The sequence below is a fragment of the Mytilus trossulus genome, chromosome 12 (genome assembly GCF_036588685.1).
Source record: "Mytilus trossulus isolate FHL-02 chromosome 12, PNRI_Mtr1.1.1.hap1, whole genome shotgun sequence".
In the NCBI taxonomy this organism is placed as follows: Eukaryota; Metazoa; Mollusca; class Bivalvia; order Mytilida; family Mytilidae; genus Mytilus; species Mytilus trossulus.
Window position 1 is genome coordinate 39,454,401 of NC_086384.1, and position 13,436 is coordinate 39,467,836.

At 31.4% G+C, this 13,436-nt stretch overlaps 1 protein-coding gene across 1 annotated transcript; it reads left to right on the forward strand.

Annotated features, from left to right (window-relative positions):
• The first annotated feature begins 1,240 nt into the window (after positions 1–1,240).
• On the forward strand, positions 1,241–12,542 carry LOC134692442 (ankyrin-3-like). The gene is made up of 5 exons (XM_063552894.1): positions 1,241–1,469; positions 4,321–4,550; positions 5,461–5,557; positions 8,504–11,070; positions 11,103–12,542. The coding sequence occupies exons 1-5, from the start codon at positions 1,241–1,243 to the stop codon at positions 12,540–12,542; spliced, it is 4,563 nt and encodes a 1,520-aa protein (XP_063408964.1).
• Positions 12,543–13,436: the final 894 nt, after the last annotated feature.

A 13,436-nucleotide genomic window follows, 5' to 3' on the forward strand; every position in this document is an offset into this window, starting at 1 on the left:
CAGACTTCTTATACGTTCAGGTATTTCACATCCAATTTTTTACGGAAATATTCTTTATAAAGCACAAAGGTGTCAGTATTTACCTCAGAAACTTTTGAAAAGACTTATTAAGAAGGGCTATAATTACGATATTGTTGTCAAGTCATTAAAGATTGCATATTTTGGCGTTAATATTGAGTCACTGATAAGGTCTTTGCGTCGGAACTAAACACATTTATTCTAAAAACAGCTGTTGGCATGACACGGGTTATGTTCTTCTCATATATGTTATGATGGTATGATACTAAACCCTTAACGGGAAGGATTGTGCCTGATGTTCATATGATGAAATCATAATCTTTCAGTCAGTTTAATTGAAGTCTGGAGCTGGCATGTTAGTTAACTGCTAGTAGTTTGTTGTTATTTATGTATTATTGTCATTTTGTTTATTTTCTCTGGTTACATCAGACTCGAACTTCTCTTGAACTGAATGTTAATGTGCGTATTGTTATGCGTTTACTTTTCTACATTGGTTACAGGGGGATGGTTGAGATCTCACAAACATGTTTAACCCCGCCGCATTTTTGCGCCTGTCCCAAGTCAGGAGCCTCTGGCCTTTGTTAGTCTTGTATTATTTTAATTTTAGTTTCTTGTGTAGAATTTGGAAATTAGTATGGCGTTCATTATCACTGAACTAGTATATATTTGTTTAGGGGCCAGCTGAAAGACGCCTCCGGGGGCGTGAATTTCTCGCTACATTGAAGACCTGTTGGTGACCTTCTGCTGTTGTTTTTTTATTTGGTCGGGTTGTTGTCTCTTTGACACATTCCCCAGTTCCATTCTCAATTTTATTTTATTTCAAATTCAGACGTTACAAAACATTTGTAATTTGACAGTATTATGCCAGACATGTATCTATGTTAATATTTTTTTTTCATCAACATTTTCTTCATTTTCAGTTCATTTTGATAAGGCAGGTGACCTTGATTAATTTAAAAGAAGAACTAGAACTGCCAAGTTAATTTAATTTATAAGGCAATACAAAAAAGTCAAGACTATTTGTTGAGCATCATGTGAATCATCAACAAGAGAGATGAATAAATGCATCAATGTAAAACAGGAACGAAAGATACCAAAGGGACATTGAATTACCGAACAGCCGAATGGATATACAATAGTAAATTATGTAACTTTCAAACAGCATCTAATACAATCCTGACCATTAACTATAATAACAGCTTGAAGAATAAGATAAAACAGAATGTCAACTACCGACATACCACATGTTTCAGAAGAAGAAGAGAACTTTTTGAGAATGAATGTGTTGATGAATGTCATTTCGACAAGAGCCCTGCGTGTGTTATTTTATAATGAGTTTAATCCATCTTGCATAAGAGCCTTTTTTAAAAAGAACAAAAGAAAACTTGTTGGCTTGAAAAAGAAGCATGTCATTAATGAATCTCAATGGAACTTACTGTTTCCCCGTAGAGGTACGTAGTAGATTCTTAAGATACAATTTACACAAGGTTCTTTTTATTCTTCTTTTTAACCATAACAAATATTTTTATTCAAATATTTCCTGAAATATAAATACTTAAGTAACACCAGATCACATACTTGGTGACTCCTGTATTTTAACAGCCTCACTTTACCAGGGAAAATATCAAATGAGTTTAAAATTTCCATAGTTATACATAACTATATGTAAATAACCAAATTATACAATTGATTTTATCTGATACGCATCACTGACAATGTAATTCATAATGATTATCGCATATCCGGTTCACTGACTTACATTATGCATGTACATGTGTTCTGATTTTAACTTTAAAACTATATAATTGATTGAGAAAAGTAATAGTTATAATTGGAATTGGAAATTATTGAATAAATGTGAATGAACAAAAATTGAAATTATTCTGTGACTTACGCATCGATTATAAAAGTATAAAGCCACAAGTCGTGAGTAAAAATTTATTAAGAAACGTGATGTGTGTAATTTTCTTATATACATATTAATATGCACAGACATAGATTCAAATATCGATTACAATACAAATCTTTCTTTCTGTAAAATTACATATTGTTCACTATGTTCTTCCTATGATATAGTAATAACAATAAAACATATGGAATCACACACACCTTTAGATTGGAGCAGCTGAACTAAGTATATCTTCCTACCTTTTTTTCGATAAAGAGTTGAATTTTTAATCTACATATATATTTCATAACCGTGCGTAGCAAGAGTATTTGTAATTTGTTTTTAATAAATATTAATAAGCAATTTCAACAAAGCCTATATCATGTATATAGACTGCATATTCAGGTTTTTTTTCGAATTTGCATTTATTACGTATTTTCCAAATAGCCCATTTAAAATAAAGTATTAACGCGTTAACAATTATATTATTCGAATTATCTAAACAGATTCCTAATAGAATATCTTTTTCAACGAGTACGTCGTTATCTATTAAGTTATAAAGTTGTAATTTTCTGATAACTGTTTCTATCGATGGTTTAATATAATTGCATTGATAAAATAAATGCTCAAGAGTTTCAATATTAATATTTACATTACATATTAAGTGATATTTTCCATTTGACATATGCATTATTTAGAGTCTGTTTTCGATATATATAATATTATGTATACATTTCCGTTTAAAATTCTTTAACTTTTCTATTAATATCCATTTTACTTAGATTTTGCCAAATTTTTTCCCAATTAATATACTCGCTATACAAATTTTCCCATTTTGTTTGACACTTAGGGGTCTCAGTTATGTTAAAGTTTAACAAAAGATATTTTAATGTCAAATCTTTGATTTTAATGATTTTATTATCTGGATTTATAAAGTTTTCAGAAATTTTGATTTTTTTGTTTTTTAAAGTATGTTGAACATTGGGTTTTTTTAAAACCTGTCTGTGGTACGGATCTTTTTATTCGTGAATATTCCGAAATACAATTACGTTTATTACACGATAAAAAATCGTTCCATATATCACCAATAGTTTTTATTAGACTTTTTGAAAAAGAAGAATAAAATAAAGATTTTCGAAATAAAATATTTGAGTTTCCAAATAAAGGCTGTTTCTTTACTTCCTTTTTGTTAGATATACATGTACCCTGTTTGGTACTTGCCAATTTTGACGAAGATTGTAAAGCGCTTTTGTAATAATGTGGTAGTTTGTTTTTTTTATCTCAAGACCTGAAAGTCCTGAACATCTACACATAAAAAGTTTATCTGGAAATATTTTATCATATTTTTTTAACCAAAATTTACCTATTGCATTCCAACTAGATAATGGCTTGTGTAATATCGAATATAACGATTTAATATATTTACTTTCGATCCAACTATCCAAATTTACCACTTCTATGCCCCCTTTTACCGTCTAAACAACAATTCTTCCAGTCACTTGATTCACTTTCCCATCCCAAATAAAATCCCATATTATCTTATTTCAATCTTTTTTTGTATTTTTTAGGTATACCTCTTATTTATAACTCATAACCACACACTGAAATAATTATTTTTTAACAATGAGAACTCTTATGTATTCTTATATAACTCAGAATATTTTCAACTACAAATGTAAAAACCTAATTTCCATAAATGGTATTCTTTGTTGAAAACAGGAGATTAATGTCAATACATAATCATTTAAAAACCTAAATTACACAACTTTTAGTTTTTTATTTGTTATCTGGTTTGTGATTAAGTTTAATCAAATCGTAGCAAAAACACCTTTTTATTAAAAATGAAAATGGGAACGGGGAAATTGGCAATGAGTCAACAACCCGACCAGGGAGCAGAAAACACCCCAAGGCTACCAAGGGTCTTTAACACATCGAGAAAATATCACACCAGGAGACGAGATTCATAATTTTCGAACAGCGGTATGCTACTGTTGTTTTTATAGTAAACACATATGTGATAACAACATCACAGCTTAAAGCCTTTTTTAACATTTGAAGGTCCTCTTATGTATTAGTAACCAAAACTACACAATAAATAAGTAGATGTTCGTTTTATCTCGGTCCGAAGTATTCAACAACTAATCTTCCAGTGCTCTTATCTAGTTCTTGAACTACTATCAAAGAACGTATCATTGAATTTGAATGAAGTATATGAAAAAAGTGGAATTATTATTTTTGGAGTGTAGAAATATATTTGAATGTTTAATATACTAATGCATTACATGCTTTTCATGGTCATAATGGTTCTGTTGAGAGCTTTGACTGTTCCCTCTCTTTGTTGCTATTGATTTTTAAATTGATATATTTATTGGTTTTGCTTATCATGGTATGATTTTGTTTTAAAATATTTTTAGGTCCCCCTAATTCTACAACATTTGATATCACATTGATGGTAGTATTAATAAAACGTCTGACTAAACTATCTCCGCCTACATGTGGATACGACCAACTTCCATCTAGTACAGATACCACAACCACAGCTGACGTGGCAAGAATAAAGCATTACAGGAACGAGCTAGCACATACTAATGATGGAAAGATCAACTCTGCTTTCTTTACCAAGGCTTTGGAGGATATCACTGGGGTAAAAAAATAATGTTTCACCTTTTGTATCTTATAATAGGCTAATAATGAAATATGTAAGTTTCAAAACTTGAAACAAATTTTTAAAAAAAGTAAATAACAAAAATACCGAACTCTGAAAATAATTAAAAACGGAAATTTTCTAAGCAAATACCAAACGAATTGTATAATAAAATATATTTTCAATTATACATGGTATATTGAATAACACTTATTTCATCTTACATGTCCATAAGTACAAAGCTTCCGGAAATCATTTGATATCTTATCAACTTTGTATTTATTTGGCTTTTTAACTATTTTTATCTGAGCGTCACTGATGAGTCTTATGTAGACGAAACGCGCGTCTGGCGTATAAAATTATAATCCTGGTACTTTTGATAACTATTATCATGAAACGTGTATGAAATTTTGGCTTTTACTGTGGCTTGTACTTTTAAGGGTACAGAAGTTCAACCAAATGTACAAGAATTGTAGCAATTTTGCACACGTCTTTCACTCAATCGTGTATGTGATGGATTTGAAACAATCATATTTAACTAATATTTTAATATATGCTTAAGGTGGTACCTATCACTACAGGGAGTCAAATCTGAAAAATCGACAACACGTTATAATCACGTTGTATTGTTGAAGAAATATTAAGCTTCTCAATGACCAAAATAAGTGTTTGTCAAACTGCTATATATCCAATCAATATTTTCGAGAAAGTGATTGGTTCAAATTTCTTTTAGTTCTTTTTTATTTTTATCAAAGGGTCAAAGTCAATATTTTGTCAAAAATTTATGAAACTTAAACGAGCCAAAATGATTTTAGTCAAGGTGTTGGATACCACCTTAAGAATGTATTCTAGTTTGGCTTTACCAGCTTATATATTTGAATATGACCCTTTGCTTGTTATCTTTATAAAGGCGGTAAAAAGGCTAGGTGGACCAAGTATGGAAAAAGAATGTAAAGAGCTAAGAACTAAACATTTAGATCAAGCAACGGTACCTTGGAATATAAGAGGTAAGGACAGAATATCGGAACAATCCAACGCACATTGCTAGTAATGATTACATTCCGTGAATGTGTGAGAAAATTTGGTTATAGATTTCTTTAAAAAAAAAGTCAACACGCCATTATTTCGCCTTATCAATTATATGGTAAATTTTATAAATTTCCCGTTTACAAAACTCTGAATTTTTCGAAAAACTTAAGATTTTTTTTTTATCCCAGGCAAAGATTACCTTAGCCGTATTTGTCACAGCTTTTTGGAATTTTGGGTCCTCAATGCTCTTCAGCTTTGTACTTGATTGGCTTTACAACTATTTTGATCTGAGCGTCACTGATGAGTCTTATGTAGACGAAACGTGCGTCTGGCGTATTAAATTATAATCCTGGTACCTTTTATAACTATTTCAACATATCCAAGATTTAGTCTTATTCTTTCACAAATTGTTAAAATTTTGAATATGTTTCCATACTTTCTCCATGCTTAAGATCCAAATCATATTAAAACAGATATTTTTAATGAAGTTTGAAATACTTCAATTTCGAGATGTGAACAAAAAAGTAAGAAAAACAATACTCATCAGATGAGGATATGAAATATTATGTACATTTGTATGTCTCAAACACAGACAAAACATGTTTATATTCTTGTTACCAAACATGACATTTTGTAGGGTCATACACCATAAACCGGCTTGAATTCACTGATTTCTCGTTTTTAAATCTTTCAGCTATATCTATTAGCAATTTCGTACGTGTTTTACATGCATATAAAACGTTTTACATGTGTAATTGACCAGAATTCGTAAGATGTGGATGTTTCTGGAGAGAATAAATATATAAAGCATATTGATGCCTTTCGAAAAACAGGACAATTGTGAAACAGATGTCAACCAAATATCAAGAAAAAATAAGTCTTATAATATCATGCATAATTATGCATATTCTTCATTATCACTTGCCCGTGTTATAACATTTTACAATTATCCCCCTTGAGTAAATATGAATTCCAGATAAGAGTTTTAATTTCTTTTAAATGCATCCCACCATTTATGAACTAAAATTGAGAAAGGAAATGGGGAATGTGTCAAAGCGACAACAACTCGACCATAGAGCAGACAAACAGCCGAAGTCTAAAATGTAGCGAGATATTCCAGCACTCGTAGGCGTACTTCAGCTGGCCCTTAAAAATATGTACACTTGTACAGTGATAAAATGGACGTCATACTAAACTCCGAATTATATACAAGAAACTAAAATTAAAAATCAAACAAGACTAACAAAGGCCAGACGCTCCTGACTAGGGACAGGCGCAAAACTGCGGTGGGGTTAAACATGTTTATGAGATCTCAACCCTTCCCCTATACATCTAGCCAATGTAAAAAAGTAAACGCATAAAAATACGCACATTAAAAGTCAGTTCAAGAGAAGTCCGAGTTGCTGCTGCTTATATAAACATTTGCAGTTTCTCGAAATCATTATAATTTTATTCATACTTAAAATAAGTCACTTGAACTTCTCAACATAGTTTAAACCATTCAATCAAATTTTCTTTGCAATGATTACCATTCAAGAGGTATATGGCTTCTCGTTAGGTCCGAATAATAAAAACTGTAATATAATGAATTATTACATTGTACATGCAATGCGATGCTTAGTACGAATTAAGAAAAATACAAACAACGTTAACACTTTATATTTCGATGACAAAAACTAACATGATTAACTTTAAAACCTTGACATTTTGCATGCAAAGGTTTCATTTGGTCTTTATATTTTGTATGAAATCATTTTACGTAAAATAAATATTCTGATGCTTGCATTAATATCATAAAAATCCATAACACGGAAAAGTGGGGAGGGTCGTTTAAGATAAAATAGCGCTGAACGCGTATGCTTCGAATTCTGCTTGCTTGAAAAAGATTATGGGTTGATTTCTTTTGTGCAAAACACTATATTTTGGTAACTGTTCTTTAAAAAAAAAGTCTTATATTTACCTTTTTTTTGTTTTTCACGCGTCGTAAACCATCGCCTTGTGTCAAGCGAAGCCAATGAAGACAATCGATTTTTAAATGACAAATATTGTCATAAAAAAACTGAAGCGTTAGTGGGTATGCCGTGTTTGTCACTGTTCTATTTTACCCACTGTTGGATAAATGTACAAACAATCTTATAAATTCGTATCTTGCATGCATCATTTCTTAAGAAAAACGCTAGAAAACAATTGATTCTTTTAATTCTGAAACCCAACATTTACCCTTTTCAATTTACATATTTTTCTAGTAAGCTACGGTAACCGTCAAATTTACTGTTGACATTTTGTAACAAAGGAGTCGCCATGTTGGCTTGTTGAAATCAGTAAAAGTGTGAATAATATTAATGCAATAGACTAGAAAAGAGTAACATCTACTTCAACTTTTTTAATGCTATGTAATCGGAGTTTAGAAGGTAAACACAATAAAAACCTTAAGCTTTGTCGTTGTTTTTTCATATGACGTCATGTCTTGAAATGACGTTAATGCGTCCAAAACATTACTGGAATTTTGTAAAATTTTAGCCTATTTTGATTTAGTACATTTTTCTGAATTCAAAATCTTTTTGTAATGCCTCAAAATTAGAATCAAGGTTCTGTAGGGTTTTAATTGTAATGTTTAACACAGCAGAATCGACATATCATTTCCACATAGGTTACGAGACTTGTGCGGGAGGTTTATTTTTACAGCCATTATTATGTACATCTCGGAGTCTGCGCTAAGTCAGTAGAAGATATATCGAGAATTTTATCACGATATATTTTACAGGGGAAAATAGCACGTCATATTAGACTTGATCTTTATTAATCAGCTACTGTTGTTTTGTATTGATGAACTTACTCATTATTATTCTTTGGTTATAATGTCATTCATGAGTATTATTCTTTGGTTATCATGTCATTCAAACAATTGTTTTTATATATTCCAGTACAAATCAATCAGACATTGGATAAATGGCAGAAGACACATGTTAATTTTGTAGAAACAAGAGCTGCAAAACAAGTGTTAGAATGTGTCCGGGTAAATAGTTGTGTGACAATAACAGCTAGTTCTGGTGCTGGGAAGACAGCAACCCTTCATCATGTGGTTTTCAAAATGGCAGATGACGGGTACAATATACTACTGGTAACCAATCCCCAGGACATTATTACATTTTATGATCCAAATCAGAAGACGTTGTTTGTTATTGATGACTTCTGTGGTACATATTCTTTAAACCAGTCTGACCTACAAAGCTGGGAATCAGTCCTTAAACGTATCAAAGAACTGATACAGAATAAACTCACAAAAATCATTGTTGCCTGTCGATTACAAGTGTTCAAAGATGGAAAGTTCGAATCTTTATCAATTTTCAAAACAAACGTTTGTAACTTGTTATCAAAAGACTTGAGCTTGTCGAAAACTGAAAAGCAGTTGATAGCAGAGATGTATTTGGAAACTAAAGCTGCAGATATTATTAAGAATATTGACCTATGTGACTTTTTCCCCCTTCTGTGCAAATTATATCATGATAATCCTGTCGGTAATATTTTAGATTTCTTTCAAAATCCATTTTCAGTGTACGAAGAAGAAATAGAACAACTAAGAACCAATGCACATGGTAAATACTGTGCCTTGGCATTGTGTGTCATGTTCAATAATATGATTTCGGAGAAAGTATTGACAGAAAAAATCAATTCGGAGACAAAAGGTATTATTGAGAACACATTAGAGGCATGCAGACTAAATAAAGGTACATCAAGATTAACCATATTGGACGAACTTGATTCACTTGAACATATGTTCATTAAGAAAGATAATGGTTTATACAAAACTGTACACGATAAACTTTTTGACTTTTTATCGTATTATTTTGGAAAAACTATGATTCAGTGTTTAATTAACAATGCACACAGTACATTTATAATGGAACGATTTTTATTAGAAGGTGAAGATAACGACCAGTTCATCACTATTGTTCCTTCTGAACACCATCAAATATATATAGAAAGAATGATTAATGACTGGTTTAAAGGTGAAGTTACGCGTGTGTTTAATAACAAAAACATGGTTAACAAAAATTTTAGACAGAGATTCCTGGGTCATTTGAATTCACTTGACATTGTAGATCAGATACAATTAGCACAAACCTGTGATATCTTTTACAAGGACACTCCTCTATTTCACTGTTGTTCTATTTGCGACATTCCATTTATTCAGTGGAGTTTACAACTCTGTGATAATATCAACATGTGCGATATTAATAATGTCAGTCCTCTACATTTATCAACACAGAGTGGTCTTACTGAGGCAGTTAAACTGTTATTGAACAGAAAGGCAGATGTTAATAAGTGTAGGTATGACCAATCATCTCCACTTTTTACAGCTTGTCAGAACAATCATATTGATATACTTAAGCTTTTAATAGACAATAAGGCAGACGTCAACAAGTGTTTGATTGATGAAACAACTCCCCTTATTATTGCCTGTCAAAAGAATCATGTTGATGTAGTAAGGCTATTGCTTGACAACAAGGCAGTCATCAATAAGTGTACAGATGATAAACAATCTCCTCTTTTTGTTGCTAGTCTAAATAATCATGTAGACATAGTAAACATGTTACTTCACAACAAGGCAGACATTAATAAGTGTACAGTTGATGGACAATCGCCCCTGTTTATTGGTTGTCAAAATAACCATATAGATACAGTCCAAATGTTACTTGACAACAAGGCGGACATCAACAAATGTATGTATGATGGCACATCTTCTTTATTTATGGCTTGTCAGGAGGGTTATACAAGTATAGTCAAACTTTTACTGGATAATAAAGCCGTGATTAATAAGTGCAATGATACTGGAACATCTCCCTTTTTTATGGCTTGCCAAAATAATCATATAGATATAGTAAAACTGCTACTTGACAAAAAAGCGGATATCAATAAGTGTATGAATGATGACACATCTCCCTTGTTTATTGCTTGCCAGGATAATCATGTAGACATAGTACAGCTACTACTTGACAATGGAGCAGCCATTAACAAGGTAACAGATGAGGAACAATCTCCCTTACATAGTGCATGTCAAGAAGGAAATACAAATATTGTGAAATTATTAATTGACAACAAGGCAGACGTTTATAAGTGTAGGAATGATGGAACATCTCCCCTATTTATTGCTTGTCAAACAAATCATGAAGATATAGTAAAGCTGTTAATTAGAAGCAATGCTGACATTAATAAATGTTTGAGTAATGGAACATCACCCCTGTTCATTGCTTGTCAGGAGGGTCATGCAAACATAGTAAACCTTTTACTCGACAACAAGGCAAACGTTAAACAATGTGTAAATGATGAGACATCTCCATTATTCATTGCTTGTCAAGTAGGATATACAGATATCGTTAAGCTGTTATTAAAAGCTAAGGCAGACATTAATAAGTGTATGAACAGTGACGCTTCTCCTTTGTTTGTTGCTTGTGAGAAGAACCATGTAGATATTGTCAAGTTGTTATTGTACGAAAAGAAAATGCAGACATGAATATTTTAACGAGAAATGTTGCATCTCCACTTTTTATTGCATGTGCAAAGAATAATATTAATATTGTTAAGTTGTTATTGGATAAAAAAGCAACCGTAAATAAGTTTAACGGGTATATGTTTTCTCCATTGGTTATTGCTTGTCGTGAAGGAAATAAAGATATAGTAAATCTGTTGCTGGAAAATGAGGCAGACATCAATAATTTTACTAAAGATGAAGAATCTCCTTTTTACATTGCTTGTGCAAAGAATCATATTGATATTGTTAAGTTGTTACTGGATAAAAAAATCAACATTAATAAGTGTAATAGTGATGGAGCATCGCCATTGTTTATTGCTTGTCAGGAAGGAAATAAGCATATTGTACAGCTTTTACTGGACAACAAGGCAGACATTAATAAATGTTCGAATGATGAAATATCTCCATTGTATATTTCTTGTCAAGAAGGATTTTCTGATATAGTTGGGCTGTTACTAAACAAAAAGGCAGACATTGATAAATGTAGGAATGATGGAGCATCTCCAATGTTTATTGCCTGCATGAATGGATATAAAGATGTAGTTAAACTTTTTCTTGAAAAGGGGACATATATTAATAAGTGTAGGAATGATGGCGCATCATATCTGTTTATAGCTTGCATGAAAAACCATTTAGGTGTAGCTACACTGTTACTGGAAAACAAGGCAGACATTAACATTTGTTTGAAGGATAACACATCTCCCTTGTATATTGCCTGTCAAGAAGGACATAAGGATATAGTTGAGCTGTTGCTTGACAAAAAAGCAGACATGAATAAGTGTAGGAATGACGAAGCATTTGTCCTGTTTATAGCATGTCAGAGGAATCATGTAGATATAGTAAAGATGTTACTTAATGAAAAAGCAGACCCAAATAAGTGTGCATCTGATGGAACATCTCCCCTTTTCATGGCGTGTCAGGAGGGATATTACGACATAGTAAAGTTGTTACTACAACATAAAGCAGACACGAATAAGTGCAGGAATGATGATACATCTTCTCTGTTTATCGCTTGCCAGGAAGGCTATAAAGATGTTGTAAAGCTGCTATTGAACAACAAGGCAGACATTAATAAGTGTACAGATGATGGATCATCGCCCCTGTTTATTGCTTGTCAATTTAATCGTTTATCTATAGTGGAGATGTTACTTTACAACAAGGCTGATATTAATAAGTGTACAGGTCTTGGTTCTCCTATTTCTGTAGCTTGTCTTGAGGGTAATATAGATATAGTCAAAATATTATTGGCAAATGGAGCAAATTATAATAAATGTGTAAAAGTAGGTTTTTATTTTTACTCCCCAAAACAAATTGCCATAAAGCAGGGGCATATTAACATTGCTATTTTGATTTGTAAACATTCAGATAGAATCAATTTCATATGTAGAAATATGAAACACATTTTAAATAGATTTAACCAGTTGTATTGATTTGTTTCTTAAATTACATGTTGCAACATGACTTTTTGCTTTACAATTTAGTTCAAGTTTGATGTTTAATTTTTAGGTTATAAATGGAAAATAAATTTGTCTCTAGAATTGACCCCAAATTATAAACTGTCATATTTGGGGGTTTTTTTTGGCCCAAATTATTTCCTTAAAATGGTAGAACTTTTTCATGATGATTAATTCAGAGCAACGCTTTATAAATTGAGCATAATTTAAAAGATTTTTTTTCTTAGTTCAAAACAGCAACTATAGATTCGTTTTTTCCAGAATGTACAAATATACCATGTTTAAATTGATCATTTCTAAAATACTGATATATGCAGAAAATACTGCTTAGGAGAAGTACCCATAATTATATATATTTTCACAAATGATGAAACGATGGACCATGATGTTTTAAGGGTTCATACATTTAGGGGCCATCTTATTGTTACTCAAAATATGCAGAAAAAAAGGTTCCGGATGCTAAACTTAATTATCAAATAGGATTGCACCCTTTCTTTGATTATATGGTTACATAATTATTATTTTGAGGTCATGGCCCTTAATATCAGGGCTTTAAAGGTCAAAGCGTTTAAGGTCATGGCGTTAAAGGTCAAGGCGTAGATAATTACAATAGACAGAAAATGCATAATAAATAGTCGGCATGCTCAATCATATACTACATATGATAATGCAACCTTTATTGTAATTTTGATCACAAACAATTAGAGTAAATGCCATCTCTTTTTTGGTCACAACGTAAAATATATTGAAAATAAACAAAAAAAGAATCATATCTCAAAACTATGTCGTCATTCATTTTTAGTTTTAAATTTTGTAAAGAACCTCTCTTTTATTTACATATTATAATTTTGTACCTGCTATTATTGATTG